At 40.8% G+C, this 14,378-nt stretch overlaps 1 protein-coding gene across 1 annotated transcript in view; it reads left to right on the forward strand.

Annotated features, from left to right (window-relative positions):
- The window catches only part of LOC129868620 (ectodysplasin-A-like), a 62,236-nt gene extending 52,119 nt beyond the window's left edge, over window positions 1-10,117 (forward strand). Inside the window, exons 3-8 of the mRNA XM_055942754.1 lie at window positions 5,770-5,805; window positions 6,082-6,267; window positions 6,380-6,402; window positions 6,491-6,542; window positions 7,005-7,135; window positions 7,812-10,117. Of these exons, the coding sequence (XP_055798729.1) occupies window positions 5,770-5,805; window positions 6,082-6,267; window positions 6,380-6,402; window positions 6,491-6,542; window positions 7,005-7,135; window positions 7,812-8,072 (689 nt within the window). The 3' untranslated portion in view covers window positions 8,073-10,117. The remainder of the gene's footprint in view (window positions 1-5,769; window positions 5,806-6,081; window positions 6,268-6,379; window positions 6,403-6,490; window positions 6,543-7,004; window positions 7,136-7,811) is intronic.
- The last annotated feature ends 4,261 nt before the right edge of the window (window positions 10,118-14,378 follow it).

Raw genomic sequence — 14,378 nt, forward strand, 5'->3', positions numbered from 1 at the left:
ATTGACGATGTCGTACCCACAGCAACGATTAAAACATTCCCAAACCAGAAACCGTGGATTGACGGCAGCATTCGCGTGAAACTGAAAGCGCGAACCACTGCTTTTAACCAGGGCAAGGTGACCGGAAGCATGACCGAATACAAACAGTGTAGCTATTCTCTCCGCAAGGCAATCAAACAGGCTAAGTCCCAGTACAGAGACAAAATCGAGTCGCAATTCAACAGCTCAGACACAAGAGGTATGTGGCAGGGTCTACAGTCAATCACGGATTACAAAAAGAAAACCAGCCCCGTCGCGGACCAGGATGTCTTGCTCCCAGACAGACTAAACAACTTTTTTGCCCGCTTTGAGGACAATACAGTGCCACTGACACGGCCCCCTACCAAAACCTGCGGGCTCTCCTTCACTGCAGCCGAGGTGAGTAAAACATTTAAACGTGTTAACCCTCGCAAGGCTGCAGGCCCAGACGGCATTCCCAGCCGCGTCCTCAGAGCATGCGCAGACCAGCTGGCTGGTGTGTTTACGGACATATTCAATCAATCCTTATCCCAGTCTGCTGTTGCCACATGCTTCAAGAGGGCCACCATTGTTCCTGTTCCCAAGAAAGCTAAGGTAACTGAGCTAAACGACTACCGCCCCGTAGCACTCACTTCCGTCATCATGAAGTGCTTTGAGAGACTAGTCAAGGACCATATCACCTCCACCCTACCGGACACCCTAGACCCACTCCAATTTGCTTACCGACCCAATAGGTCCACAGACGACGCAATCGCAACCACACTGCACACTGCCCTAACCCATCTGGACAAGAGGAATACCCATGTGAGAATGCTGTTCATCGATTACAGCTCAGCATTTAACACCATAGTACCCTCCAAACTCGTCATCAAGCTCGAGACCCTGGGTCTCGACCCCGCCCTGTGCAACTGGGTCCTGGACTTCCTGACGGGCCGCCCCCAGGTGGTGAGGGTAGGTAACAACATCTCCACCCCGTTGATCCTCAACACTGGGGCCCCACAAGGGTGCGTTCTGAGCCCTCTCCTGTACTCCCTGTTCACCCACGACTGCGTGGCCATGCACGCCTCCAACTCAATCATCAAGTTTGCGGATGACACTACAGTGGTAGGCTTGATTACCAACAACGACGAGACGGCCTACAGGGAGGAGGTGAGGGCCCTCGGAGTGTGGTGTCAGGAAAATAACCTCACACTCAACGTCAACAAAACAAAGGAGATGATTGTGGACTTCAGGAAACAGCAGAGGGAGCACCCCCCTATCCACATCGACGGGTCAGTAGTGGAGAAGGTGGAAAGTTTTAAGTTCCTCGGTGTACACATCACGGACAAACTAAATTGGTCCACCCACACAGACAGCGTCGTGAAGAAGGCGCAGCAGCGCCTCTTCAACCTCAGGAGGCTGAAGAAATTCGGCTTGTCACCAAAAGCACTCACAAACTTCTACAGATGCACAATCGAGAGCATCCTGTCGGGATGTATCACCGCCTGGTACGGCAACTGCTCCGCCCACAACCGTAAGGCTCTCCAGAGGGTAGTGAGGTCTGCAGAACGCATCACCGGGGGCAAACTACCTGCCCTCCAGGACACCTACACCACCCGATGTCACAGGAAGGCCATAAAGATCATCAAGGACAACAACCACCCAAGCCACTGCCTGTTCACCCCGCTATCATCCAGAAGGCGAGGTCAGTACAGGTGCATCAAAGCAGGGACCGAGAGACTGAAAAACAGCTTCTATCTCAAGGCCATCAGACTGTTAAACAGCCACCACTAACATTTAGCGGCCGCTGCCAACATACTGACTCAACTCCAGCCACTTTAAAAATGGGAATTGATGGAAATTATGTAAAAATGTACCACTAGCCACTTTAAACAATGCCACTTAATATAATGTTTACATACCCTACATTACCCATCTCATATGTATATACTGTACTCTATATCATCTACTGCATCTTGCCATCTTTATGTAATACATGTACCACTAGCCACTTTAAACTATGCCACTTTATGTTTGCATACCCTACAGTACTCACCTCATATGTATATACCGTACTCTATACCATCTACTGCATCTTGCCTATGCCGTTCTGTACCACCACTCATTCATATATCTTTATGTACATATTCTTTATCCCTTTACACTTGTGTGTGTATAAGGTAGTAGTTGTGGAATTGTTAGGTTAGATTACTTGTTGGTTATTACTGCATTGTCGGAACTAGAAGCACAAGCATTTCGCTACACTCGCATTAACATCTGCTAACCATGTGTATGTGACTAATAAAATTTGATTTGATTTGATTTGATTTGAATTGAGAAAAATAGATTAGGTGAGAAGACATCTAGACAACATTAAGAAACAATGGTAATTAAAACAGCAAAATTGTGACATTTATTGAAAAAAGACTTCTAAGCCAAACAAGCACACAAGTATATCACAGGTTTTACAATGTGATTGACAGTCTTCTTGCGTATTTTCACTTAGTTGCTGCACAGATGTTGTTTATATGAGTTGAGCAAGTTTGTTCAGGTATTCTTTTCAAATTGTATAATTGCAGCGCTTTGGATGGGTCCATTCTTGCAATTCAACTACAAGAAACGACGTGTGCTGTGCAGACATTACAGGCCATTTTACTTTGACTGTCCATCCTAGACTCTGATACGGGTCCAGTAACATCCAAGTCTTATTGTTTTTGGAGTCCTAACTTTAATTTCATTGTGTTCAGCCAGTCCCATGCTTGCAGTACCTGGCAGCTATGAAAGCTGTGGTTAGGGAGTTGTTTTTGGGAAACCCTAACACACTCTTATACAAAGAAACAGCTCCAAATATACCACAGAGCACAGCAGTGGGCACAGTGCCACGGCATCTCTCACTATTAATTAATAACAAGTGTTTCATATCAGGGCCCTCATGGGCTTGCCTGGCTACCCAGACTCTGGCCAAATGCTATGGCCAAACGCTACGCCCACAGATGTTAGTTTCTTCTCCGCAATGAGTCTGGATTTGAGTACCTCCCCGACCCTTAACCGAATGTGAACAAATTTGGGCCATCTGATTGGTCCTGAGACCGATGGGTTGGGTCAGAGCCAGAACACACATGGTGAAGCAGCAGTTTTAAAATGTGTAATTGGCTTTGACACTCTGATTGGTTAGAGACGATCCAATCGCTGATGACTTTGTTTAGTTTTGTACAATGCCCCTCATGCTCCTTATCACCACAACTGACTTCAATGATGGCAGTCTCAAACTGAAGTATGTAGCAAACGACAGATCAGCTGAAGAATTTAGTGTGAGTCGTCAGGCTTTCATGGGCACAATGATTGGGATTTTTGAACATCTCTTGAAAGTAATTTATTTCTGAAAGTCTGTTCGAAAATATTCCTCTAACTTTTGGAATGTGACATATCTCCAGATTTGCTTTCTTGAAAGTTGTTTTTATGACGCATGTAACACACAATGCTCTTAGGTTCTTTTCATTCCATGTCAAAACTTGGAAGAAAAGCTTCTCAAAGGATGGCAAACTCAAACTCTCTGTTTGTGTTGTTTGACATAGCCAACGCAACTGCAACTAGGGTTACTGGAAACTTTAGAAGTTTACCAATAAACTACCAGAATTTTGTTAACTTTCAAGGATTTTATGTAATCCATCACAAGACATCTAGTGGCCTTTTTGAGTACTTCAGTCATCTGTAATTATCTCTTGCCCACTGTGTTATCACATGAAAAATAAATGAAACAATTAAATACGATGATTTTAAAATTTAAAATAGAATGACAAAGCTGTAAAAAAATATAATGCCATTGTTGATTAGATGATCTTTTCATTAATTAGACTATTTGGTCTAGAAACTCATGTAATAGATATAATAAATTAATGCAATATATGAATACATTTTTTTAAAGTTATTCAAGTATAAATTACCAAAGTTACGATAGATTGTCATATATTTTCTCTTCATTACCAAAATGAAGTTTCCGGTAACTTTAGTAAATTACCGGTATCTTTACAACCCTAACTGCAACATACAGCAGTATAAACAATGAAAACCACCTTTAAAGATATTTTCCTCAAATCAGAAAAATTCCTGAGTCTTTCAATTATAATTACTCGCAGACCACCTCCTGCTCGCCTGTGATACACAGACAAAGACTTTTTCGTTTCACTCCTAACGTGTTCCAGATTTTATATCACTCATGAAAGATTTTTTAGGAGAAAATCTATTTATGTCTCAAGACGTTAACTTGATACAGTACATATACAAGGAATGGAAAGATAATGGCTGTCCTCGGAAAACTACGCCTTCTAATTTTATGGACAGACAATTTTTAAATCGTATTTGTTGAGAGTAAATCATATTCATTTCAGGACAATAGCATGTTGATTCCTTTTCAGTTGGGTTCACCTTGTGTTAGGCACAAACCACCTCAAGCTAACTCTAATCTAATGCTCTGCATGCTTCTACAGTAATATATGACTCTATATTTTTATTGATACAACGGGTGGGTCTAATCCTGAATGCTTATTGGTTAAAACCACATTCCAGCCGGTGTCTATTTCACAAGTTATCACGGGCTAAATCAATGATGTTAAAAGGCCTATTTACTCTGTTCCATCTGACTGCGCAATCCACGTTTCATCAGCCCAGCCAGGCAATTTATAAACTTGATCTCCACTATAAAAAAACATCTACACATTATCTCACATTTCTTTTAGACTAATATTTAGATTTCTACAGCGGAGATTTGTATAAACCTTGCTATCTGTCTCTCCGACATTTGCAACATTGTTTCCATATTCAAATTCGATCTCCAGCTGTCCCATAATAATGAAGTGTCGTGAGTCGGGGCCAGACAGACAGGTAGGCAGCGATTCTCAGCCAGTTGAAATTATGAATCAGCTGGCATAATTTTTGGGATATATACAAAGAAATGCCAATTGAAAAAAGGTCAAACGAAACGAAAAGCTGCTAGTTTGCAGTCTTTCCAGCTTCAGTTTGAAGTGATTGTGTTAGCTGTGTTGTTGGCTAACTGCTCTGAACATCAGTGTCCTGACGAGAGAGCACATTTTCTATGCCAGGCGAAATCGCTCCTTATTAGCTCATTGTTATAGATGTGTCCAAATAAATGTCACTAGAAAACAGCTTAAACAAATGCAAATGCAGCTACTGTTGTTATTCTGGCTGCACTATTTGATGTGACTGTAAGTTAGCCCTAGTTGACAAGCTAGCAAGTAAGGGATAAGAACTTTGCCAGCCAGTATAGCAATGGAACATTTAGAACGAACGATCGGGTCGCGTCCATAGATACAGAACAAAAAGACTGAACGATTGGGTCGCGTCTCTGGCAACTGAATCGATAGAATGAACTTTTTGTGTCGGGACTATATCTTGTGTTAGGATTAAATAGTATGAATAAATTCATCAAAATAAAAATGTTAATGAAGATATGTCAATCATTATTTGAATATGTTGGTAACCAGTAATAATGCCCTCGAAGCCAGAGTTTGGAGGATATATTGGCACGGTTTGCTAACAACACTCGTGCCAATATATCCTCCAAACACCGTCTTCTCGGGCCTTCTGCAATCTAGACTAGGAGAGAGATGAGATGGAAAGCTGTAAAGACATATCTTTGAGAACAGAAGTGGCATATCTTGTGCTGGGGGGAGTGTTTTCAACCTGTATTGTACTGCATCTGCACCCACCTTAACTTATTTGATTCTCTATAACTGCATGTTCTATCTCTTTCAGAATCACATGGAAACAAACGGAAAGAAAGGAAAAAAGGTAAAGTTCACAAAATAATTTATACTCTACTACATCTACACCTAAATTCTGTCAAAAACTATTTGTGTATTTTTTTCATTAGTCCACTGGTAATACAGTCCCAAAATATTTCAAGAACCAAAGTGTCACCATCCACATCACCATGGTGATGCAAAATTTAATTGAACGCTTCCATTGCTACAGGTGATGGTGCAGAGAGGAGGAGGTTGTTTGTATTTTCATTTATGTCATAGTACTCACTAATTCAGATTTCTTTCCATGTCTTGTTTTTTTTAGGCAAGAAAGGCCCTCCTGGTGCACCTGGCCCCCCAGGCCCTCCAGGGCCACAGGGGCCACCAGGTATTCCTGGCATCCCAGGTATCCCTGGGAACAACGCCATGGGTCCCTCAGGACCACCCGGACCGCCAGGCCCTGCTGGACCCCCAGGGCCACAGGGACCCCCTGGTCTTCAAGGACCCTCAGGTACCTCCTCAGTTTCATTCCCTTTGGCCCAAATCCTGATTTGAGATGTATTTGTGTTTTTCAACCTTTCATTAAAAAAACTGACATTGTAAATGTTTCTTAATCTGTACAGGGGGCAGAGTCAGAGATAGCCAGGTATGTTACCCTTTCAATGTTCTGATGATGAATTGTATTTATGTATGTCCACTTTTCAAGGAATCTATTCTTTCTTGTTGTGTTACAGCCTGCTGTGGTACATCTCCAAGGCCAGGAAACAACAATACAGGTCAAGGAAGGTAAGAGTTAAATTTTAGATACTCTGGTCACGTCACTTAATGGATGAAAACAAGCCAAATTTACTGTCAGAAATCATTCTTAAGAAGTATCTTATTTGTTATTTGTTCCTCTAAGAATAAATCTGAATAGAAGGTCACGAAAAAGATGTGTGCTCATCGATGGGGCAGAAGTCTCTGTGTTGATATGATTCTGGACAGTCACATAGCTGTTTTGCTCCACAGTTGCACACACATCAGTTTTGTCCTGAGTCTGTACGGGAGTTGCAGCGATGAGACAAGACTGTAACTCCCAATTGGATCCCACGAAAAAGGGGAGATAAAAAACAAGAATTCACTGCTGGAGAAAAACACGCATATTGTATTTACTGTAGTTTCTTTTTTGACAATGCAACAATGAAGAACCCTGTCTGTAATTGTATGGCAACGACGGATGTTAAGTGACTGCCCTTTTCTCACGCTGAGATCTTTCAGAAGGCGTACTGAGAAACTGGAAAATGATATCCATGCATCACAAGGTGTTCAAGATGCACTCGCGGTCTGGGGAGCTAGAGGTGCTGGTAGATGGTACCTACTTCATCTATAGTCAGGTAGAAGTGAGTATGGTCTTGGGCCTAACTCTTCCTATCGCCTGCATGTCACTCGTCCTTTCTCTCTGCAGTCCCAGTGGATTATGCTATCTCAATGGTTAGGCCAAACTATCTAAATTGGCTGTTGTAAGGCCTACCATACTAAGGCATAATCTATAAAGACTCCTTAGCTTTGAGCCTAAACTTTCTTATTCAGAAATCCAAATTAGATTTCCCCATGAAATGACTTTTGCAAGTATTCAATTGAAATGATCTGGCATACTGTAGGCTACATTTCTCAGAACCCAGGTTGATTTTGTCAGTGCTCTTGGCTGCAGAGGGAAATGTCTGGATGAGTGAAGTGAATGTATTGCATGCCCTTCAATGTGATCCACCTTGTACAAAGTGGATCATATTCTGTGGTAATTTGCCCAGTTTGCCTGCTATATTTTATGATTGTAAATAAAACCATTGTTAATTACCTATTAAGTTATATAAGTAGTCTAGTTCATTATCTGCATGCTCATGCTCCTACTTTGAACCAGAAAGGGTTCTTCAATGGGTTCTCCAATGGGGAAGGCCGAAGAACCCTTATAGGTTCTGGATAGCACCTTTTTTTCTAAGAGTGCATATTTGTGTTATTCCCTCTGAATTAAACACAATATTTATAGCATGTTTGTCTCCACATAACTTTTACTGCCAGGTTTACTACCTCAACTTCACTGACATTGCTAGCTATGAGGTGATGGTGGACAAGACGCCATTCCTGCGCTGTACACGGAGCATCGAGACTGGACAGCGCAAGTTCAACACCTGCTACACGGCTGGGGTGTGTCTGCTGCGTGCCCGGCAGAAGATCTCCATCAGGATGGTGTACGAGGACACCTCCATTAGCATGACCAACCACACCACCTTCCTGGGGAGCATCCGACTCGGGGAGGCCCCCCCAGCCAGCCACTCCTGAAGAAGCAGACACAGGCCCACCAAACTGACTGTCAAATCAGGACCCAACCCTCAACCAGCCCCAACCCTCAACCACCATATCCATCTATGATTTGTGGGAGTCTCCACCGACTCTACTCTACCATCACCACCATCTATCACATATCAACCAATGAGGAGATGAGAAGGCCCACCTACTCCTGAGTTGACATGTACAGTACATACAGTATCCACCCTCAGGCTGGGCCAGGCCCCGTCCTCAGGCTACTACTGAGCTGATAGGTCCCACCCTACCTGATATTAGGGTGTAATGATGTAATGATATTAACCCACTGCCTGTTATCTCTGAGTGGAAGATTCTTTCCAAAGAGTGATGATGACTCTGATCTTCGGTGCTGATTATGGACAAATATGCACCCAACTTGCAAGCATTAAGAAAGGGAGGAGTTGCTGATTTTTTTAGGAAGGAAAATACATTAGGCTTTACTTCTAGAATAGTGCATTTATTGGGAATAACTTGGTTTCCCTGATCATAACATGCTTGAGAAACCAAGGTTGACAGGAGTCATTCAAGTCTCCACTAAAATAACTGTCTGTCATGACAAAGTACATAAAACACCTGTTATACATTATTAAACAACTGTAGAATGCTTGTTTTTATCTACCAAACTAAAACTATTTGGAGAAGTGAATGTGATTGTTGGTGTTGTATCAATCCACTGAGTCATATAGGTCGTTAGGTAACATGGGCACATACTGTAAAAGCTTTTGAATTCAATATAGTAATACAATGTGTGAGAGTTCTCTGATGAATTGAACATGCACAGCTGAAGCACACACATTTCTCTGTTAGAATGTGCACTGATTAAAACAAATTATTGATCTGTAGGCAAATATATCCCTCTCCCTCTCTCTACCTCTCTCTCTTTCTCTCTCTGTTAAATAACAAGGTCTTTATGGATGTTTCTTTTATGTTTCAAATGAAGTTGTTTGTCAAATATGGAATCAACCAGATTAATACTGTAGATTTATTTTTCCAAATTACTAACATGACCTAAAATGACATTCTTCATGTTACTATGTTGACCGGTCATGGTCGCCATTATATTTCTTTGCTTTTTTTAGTTCTTCTTTGGTTTGTTTGAAATAACCAATTCACTTGACATTCCCTTTGAGCTGAACCAGTCATGTCCTGTTTCTGGAAGGCCATTTGTGTTTCAGTTTTTCTCAGAAGAATTTCGTCTTTCCATATACATAGGCAGCTTGAATCTTTTGTGAATATCACACACAGTCAAAACATTTTTCAGCATATAACTCCTTTGCATGTTCATGTTTATATGTGAGTGAACACATTAGTCTTTAAGGAAGCATTTAAGGGCACAGATTATCTGTCAACATGCAGTTTCTGGATGTTTATGCAACTGCTCTGCACTGTCCATGTATTGTAAATACTACAGGGTTTGGTCAATCACCATGCAGTCAACCTTCTGGAAAACTGGTGACAAAAGCAGAATCATGTCCAGTTGTTTTTAATTAGTTTGATAACCGTTATGGAAGGAAAGATAGATAAGACCATTACCAAGGGAAGTTAAAATGTATTTCTTTCCAGTTATTATGGAAATTCTACATCATCCATAATGTCTGCAATAAGAGTTGGTATCAAACATTACAACTTTCAGTTTAGAAACGTGCCAAAAAGGGCAGTGAGTGTACCATGTTCTTGTAGTATTACTTTAGTTGTGTAGCAATCAGAATTAGTTTGGTTCAATTCAGTGCTTAGAATGGTTCATTCTCCAATTCATGCTTTGTGATTAAATTCAATGCCTGAGTAAAGTTGAGTCAAGATAGAATTGTCCCAAACTCTGGTAGCTATAGTCCTTTTAATTCAAACACTGTTTAGTTGAAGTGTTTCAATACATTGTGGTATGTATTTTGATATGAATTATTTGGATTGTTTGTAGGTAAATAGGGTATAATTGTTTCCCTGCTTTGTTGACTAATATGTACATTTGTATACTCTGTTGTGATTGTAAATATGTATATAAAATAGAATTCTGTTTTTGTAAATTGTATTGATTTATATTATTATTATTATTATTTTAATTCACAGTTGTTATATAACATAGTATTTTGTAACAACACTTATGGCAGTTGTTAAAAGAAAGAAGTGAAAAGAAGATCCTTCTGTATTGATCAACTGGGGTATATATTGACATACTAAGGTATATATTGCTTCTTTAAAATACAGCAAGTATACTCTATGCAGCTTCCAGCAAGTTACTTTGAGCAGGTTTGATGCAGGCTAGATGCTGTTTCCTTTCCACCCATGGGGGCCATGGACATACTTAGTGTGACTGTGGAAGCGTAACCTCAATCAACCAGCGTTAAACAACACACTCCTTTTCACCTCATTTATGACTTTATTTACTTAACAAAAGGCACATCTCAATAGGTGGTCCAGGTATCCTCATGACCTGGCGCTATTGCTCTATTGTTCCTGCAAGCAAGGGGGGAAGCCGATGAAATCAGCGTGCAACTCCTTGAACGGCCAACTCCTTGAACGGCCAACTCCTTGAACGGCCAACTCCTTGAACGGCCAACTCCTTGAACGGCCAACTCCTTGAACGGCCAACTCCTTGAATGGCCACCTCTTTGAAGTTGGCAGTTGTGTCTAAAACACTTTTTTACCCTCAAGAGTGTGTACATGAATGTATATAAACTTGGGATTTTGTTTTTCAACAGGAAAAGCTCAAAAATAGCTGGAGTCCATCTTTAACATGTGTTTTTTGTCATCTCATAAATATGATACAATCACTCTCTGATTGAGACAGTAGATGTGGATTCTATGGCACTGGAAAGTGCATCCTTCTGTTTCACCACTACCAGAAATTCTAAACTGTATTGTCTTTCCACAGAGTTAGACTGGGCTGGGGCCTCCCTAGATCAAGGACAGTGAAGGAACTGTTCACATCGTTAAATTAAGCATCAAAGGAAGAAGAATGCGTTGAAGTACAGCGTAATGCCAGCCTGTCTAATGACAACTATGGAGCCATTACTGGACCCACATTTTGTTGATGTACAGTGCCCCCTTTTGGTAAGAAATCAAATTCAGAAAAGTTTAGAAACAGAGAGGACTCATTATTTAAGTGTAATAAATAAACACGCTTGTGGCATAGGAGCATGTATTTGAGTACCATCTCTAAAATAGGAATATTTGGTAAAAATGCAATAATGATTGAAACTCACTATTAACTTTGGAACCCTGATTTGATATGGGAAGAACCAAAATATAGGACGAATCAACATTTTTGTCAGGTCATTTTGAAAGAAATTAAAATCAATGCCTATTTGCTCTTATCAGTTGTAAATATGCCCTTTTAGCAAAGACTTCAAACGTCTGCCTCTCCAACACGCAATACACACTATCTGTAATTTTGTGTGTGTAAGCTATAGTCTCATTCCTTTGGTGGATTCCAGGAATAAGCATTCTAAGAAGAATGAATAGAGGAACAGGAAGGGCAAGCCTTTGCATGCCAGTTCACACCTCAAAATTCACCTTTCATAAACATGAATGATTTCTCACCTCTCAAGACTCCTAACACCCAATCCAAAGCTGGAGATCCAACAAAAGGAAGGATTTGCTTTGGGGTAAAATAGTTCTCACCGGGTTCTCACAGCAGAAAGAGGCGGAGGGGAGAGGTTGTTCCGGGGGCAGAGGAGGGGCATAGAAACTACCCTTCAATTCAGAATTACATATGGTAGGTGAGAGCAAGACATGACAACCTGCACTCAGGGGTAGACGTAACATAGTAAATGTACAGTGGCTCGCGAAAGTATTCACCCCCCCCAAAAAGTTATTATTTTGTAGAGCAACCTTTTGCAGCAATTACAGGTGCAAGTCTCTTGGGGTATGTCTCTATAAGCTTGGCACATCTAGCCACTGGGATTTTTGCCCATTCTTCAAGGCAAAACGGCTCCAGCTCCTTCAAGTTGGATGGGTTCCGCTGATGAACAGCCATCTTTAAGACATAACACATATTCTCAATTGGATTGAGGTCTAGGCTTTGACTAGGCCATTCCAAGACATTTAAATGTTTCCCCTTAAACCACTTGAGTGTTGCTTTAGCAGTATGCTTAGGGCCATTGTCCTGCTGGAAGGTGAACCTCCGTCCCAGTCTCAAACCTCTGGAAGACTGAAACAGGTTTCCCTCAAGAATTTCCCTGTATTTAGCGCCATCCATCATTCCTTCAATTCTGACCAGTTTCCCAGTCCCTGCCGATGAAAACATCCCCACAGCATGATGCTGCCACCACCATGCTTCACTGTGAGGATGGTGTTCTCTGGGTAATGAGAGGTGTTGGCTTTGTTGAGAGGTGTGAGCTTCCTAGATGTTCACATAATACGCCTACCCATCCACCCCAACCAACCACCCTACTTTCATTTTTGCATTAAGTAACCTTCTGTCTTATGTAACCGCACAAAACGTGACATATACTAATTTGAGTGTCCCAGATGTACGTTTACTATGTTACATCTACTCTATGAGACCAGGCTGGACAAAAGTAGCTCACATGCCCCACTGGAGAGAAAATTAGTTTTGTTTTGACAGTGAATATTTTGTTTCTATAATGAGACTTGGAGTTATTAATCAACCAAGTGTAATATGAGATGCTACATGGGAACAAGCAATCAGCCAAATAATAATCGTACAACTTTAAGCATAAAGAAAAGCATTGAACTGATAAAACAAAAACAGAGGACATGCTGAAGCTACAATATGAGCCTCAAAGTTGGACGTGATTTGTTTCTGATAGACTGAGCTTGATGAGACAGACAACCCTTAGCACACAGTGGCAGAAATGTGCTGCTGTTCAGGGTCCTTGCTGTTGTTAGAAAATCAGTAATCTCACCACAGGGTTACAGAGCATTTCTTGTTTTGGCTGAAAACAGAAATGATGGTTCTGCCAAAAAGTGCTAGGATAGGCTACTGAGGAAGAAATGGTATACAGTATATCAAAGTACAAATATGAACATATTACATGCACAATACTGAATCGCCATCCTTTGCTGATTATTTGTGAATAAGTTAATACAAATGTAGAAGCAATGATAGTGAAATTAGGAGGGGCAATACCACTGGACCCCTAGTTCCTTTAAAAGAAACTTAACAAACATTACCTCTACATGTTCCCATTGACAGTATTCTGGCAAAGCCTTACCATAAGACTACATATAAGAGAAAGGTCAGCCTATCTCACGGAGGGAATATAATAGGGGGTAGATAAACACAATTTTGAATGATCTTCTCACTAAGGCACACTGACATCCCCTGTAAACCCTCGTTCAACCATTAATCCTCTGCTCATACCACATGCAGATAATCAACCGTTTATACTCTCTTATTTGACCATGCTAGTGAAATAAATCCCTGTTTATCATTCCCTGTTTTCTTTGTTGATAAGGATTAGTGGGTAGCCTTTATTATAAGTCTATTTTTATTTTTTATTTAACATTTATTTAACTAGGCAAGTCAGTTAAGAGCAAATTCTTATTAACCATGACGGCCTAGGAACAGTGGGTTATGCCTTGTTCAGGGGAAGAACGACAGATTTTTAGCTTGTCAGCTCAGGGAGGCTATAGTGTGATTCTATCAGGGAGACTAATGTGTATAGCACACATAAACACACACTTGAAAACGGATAGCATCGAAGTATCAGACTGTGAGAATGGTTCAATTCTTCTGTCCTGTATTGGTTGTAAGAATAATTTAGTTCCTCGATAATGGCCCATGTTAATTGGATTAGTTGAGCTAATTGTTTAGCGCGTCAATCCGTCAATCGTTGCCGTTCAGTCGTTAATATATACAAACCAAGGGTGGATCAATCGTTTTGTTTGTCCATTAATCTAACGTAGATCAAACATAACTGGTTTCGAGACCTTTACATACCTACATCTAATCTACCTGTTTAATTTATTGAGGAACATTTAGGTCAATGCATAGCATAGGACATGCAAAAAGAAGGCTCATCGGGGATTTGAACTAGGGACCTCACGCACCCTACACGATAATCATACCCCTAGACTACCGAGATATTAAAAGTTGTAAAAAAGCAAACCTGTAGTCCAATTTAAAATCATAGTTAGAACGTTGTAATGTCATTATGACACGCGCGTAATCTGGACATCAATCACGGATCTGCGCAATTTCAGCGATTTAGGGAAGTCTAATTACCAAGGCTATTCTCATAGTTTATTGGCTGTTTACAAAATAGGCTTTCAGATATCATATAAACACAGATATCCAACATAAATGTTATATTATTGTAA

The sequence above is a fragment of the Salvelinus fontinalis genome, chromosome 13 (genome assembly GCF_029448725.1).
Source record: "Salvelinus fontinalis isolate EN_2023a chromosome 13, ASM2944872v1, whole genome shotgun sequence".
Classification (NCBI taxonomy): Eukaryota; Metazoa; Chordata; class Actinopteri; order Salmoniformes; family Salmonidae; genus Salvelinus; species Salvelinus fontinalis.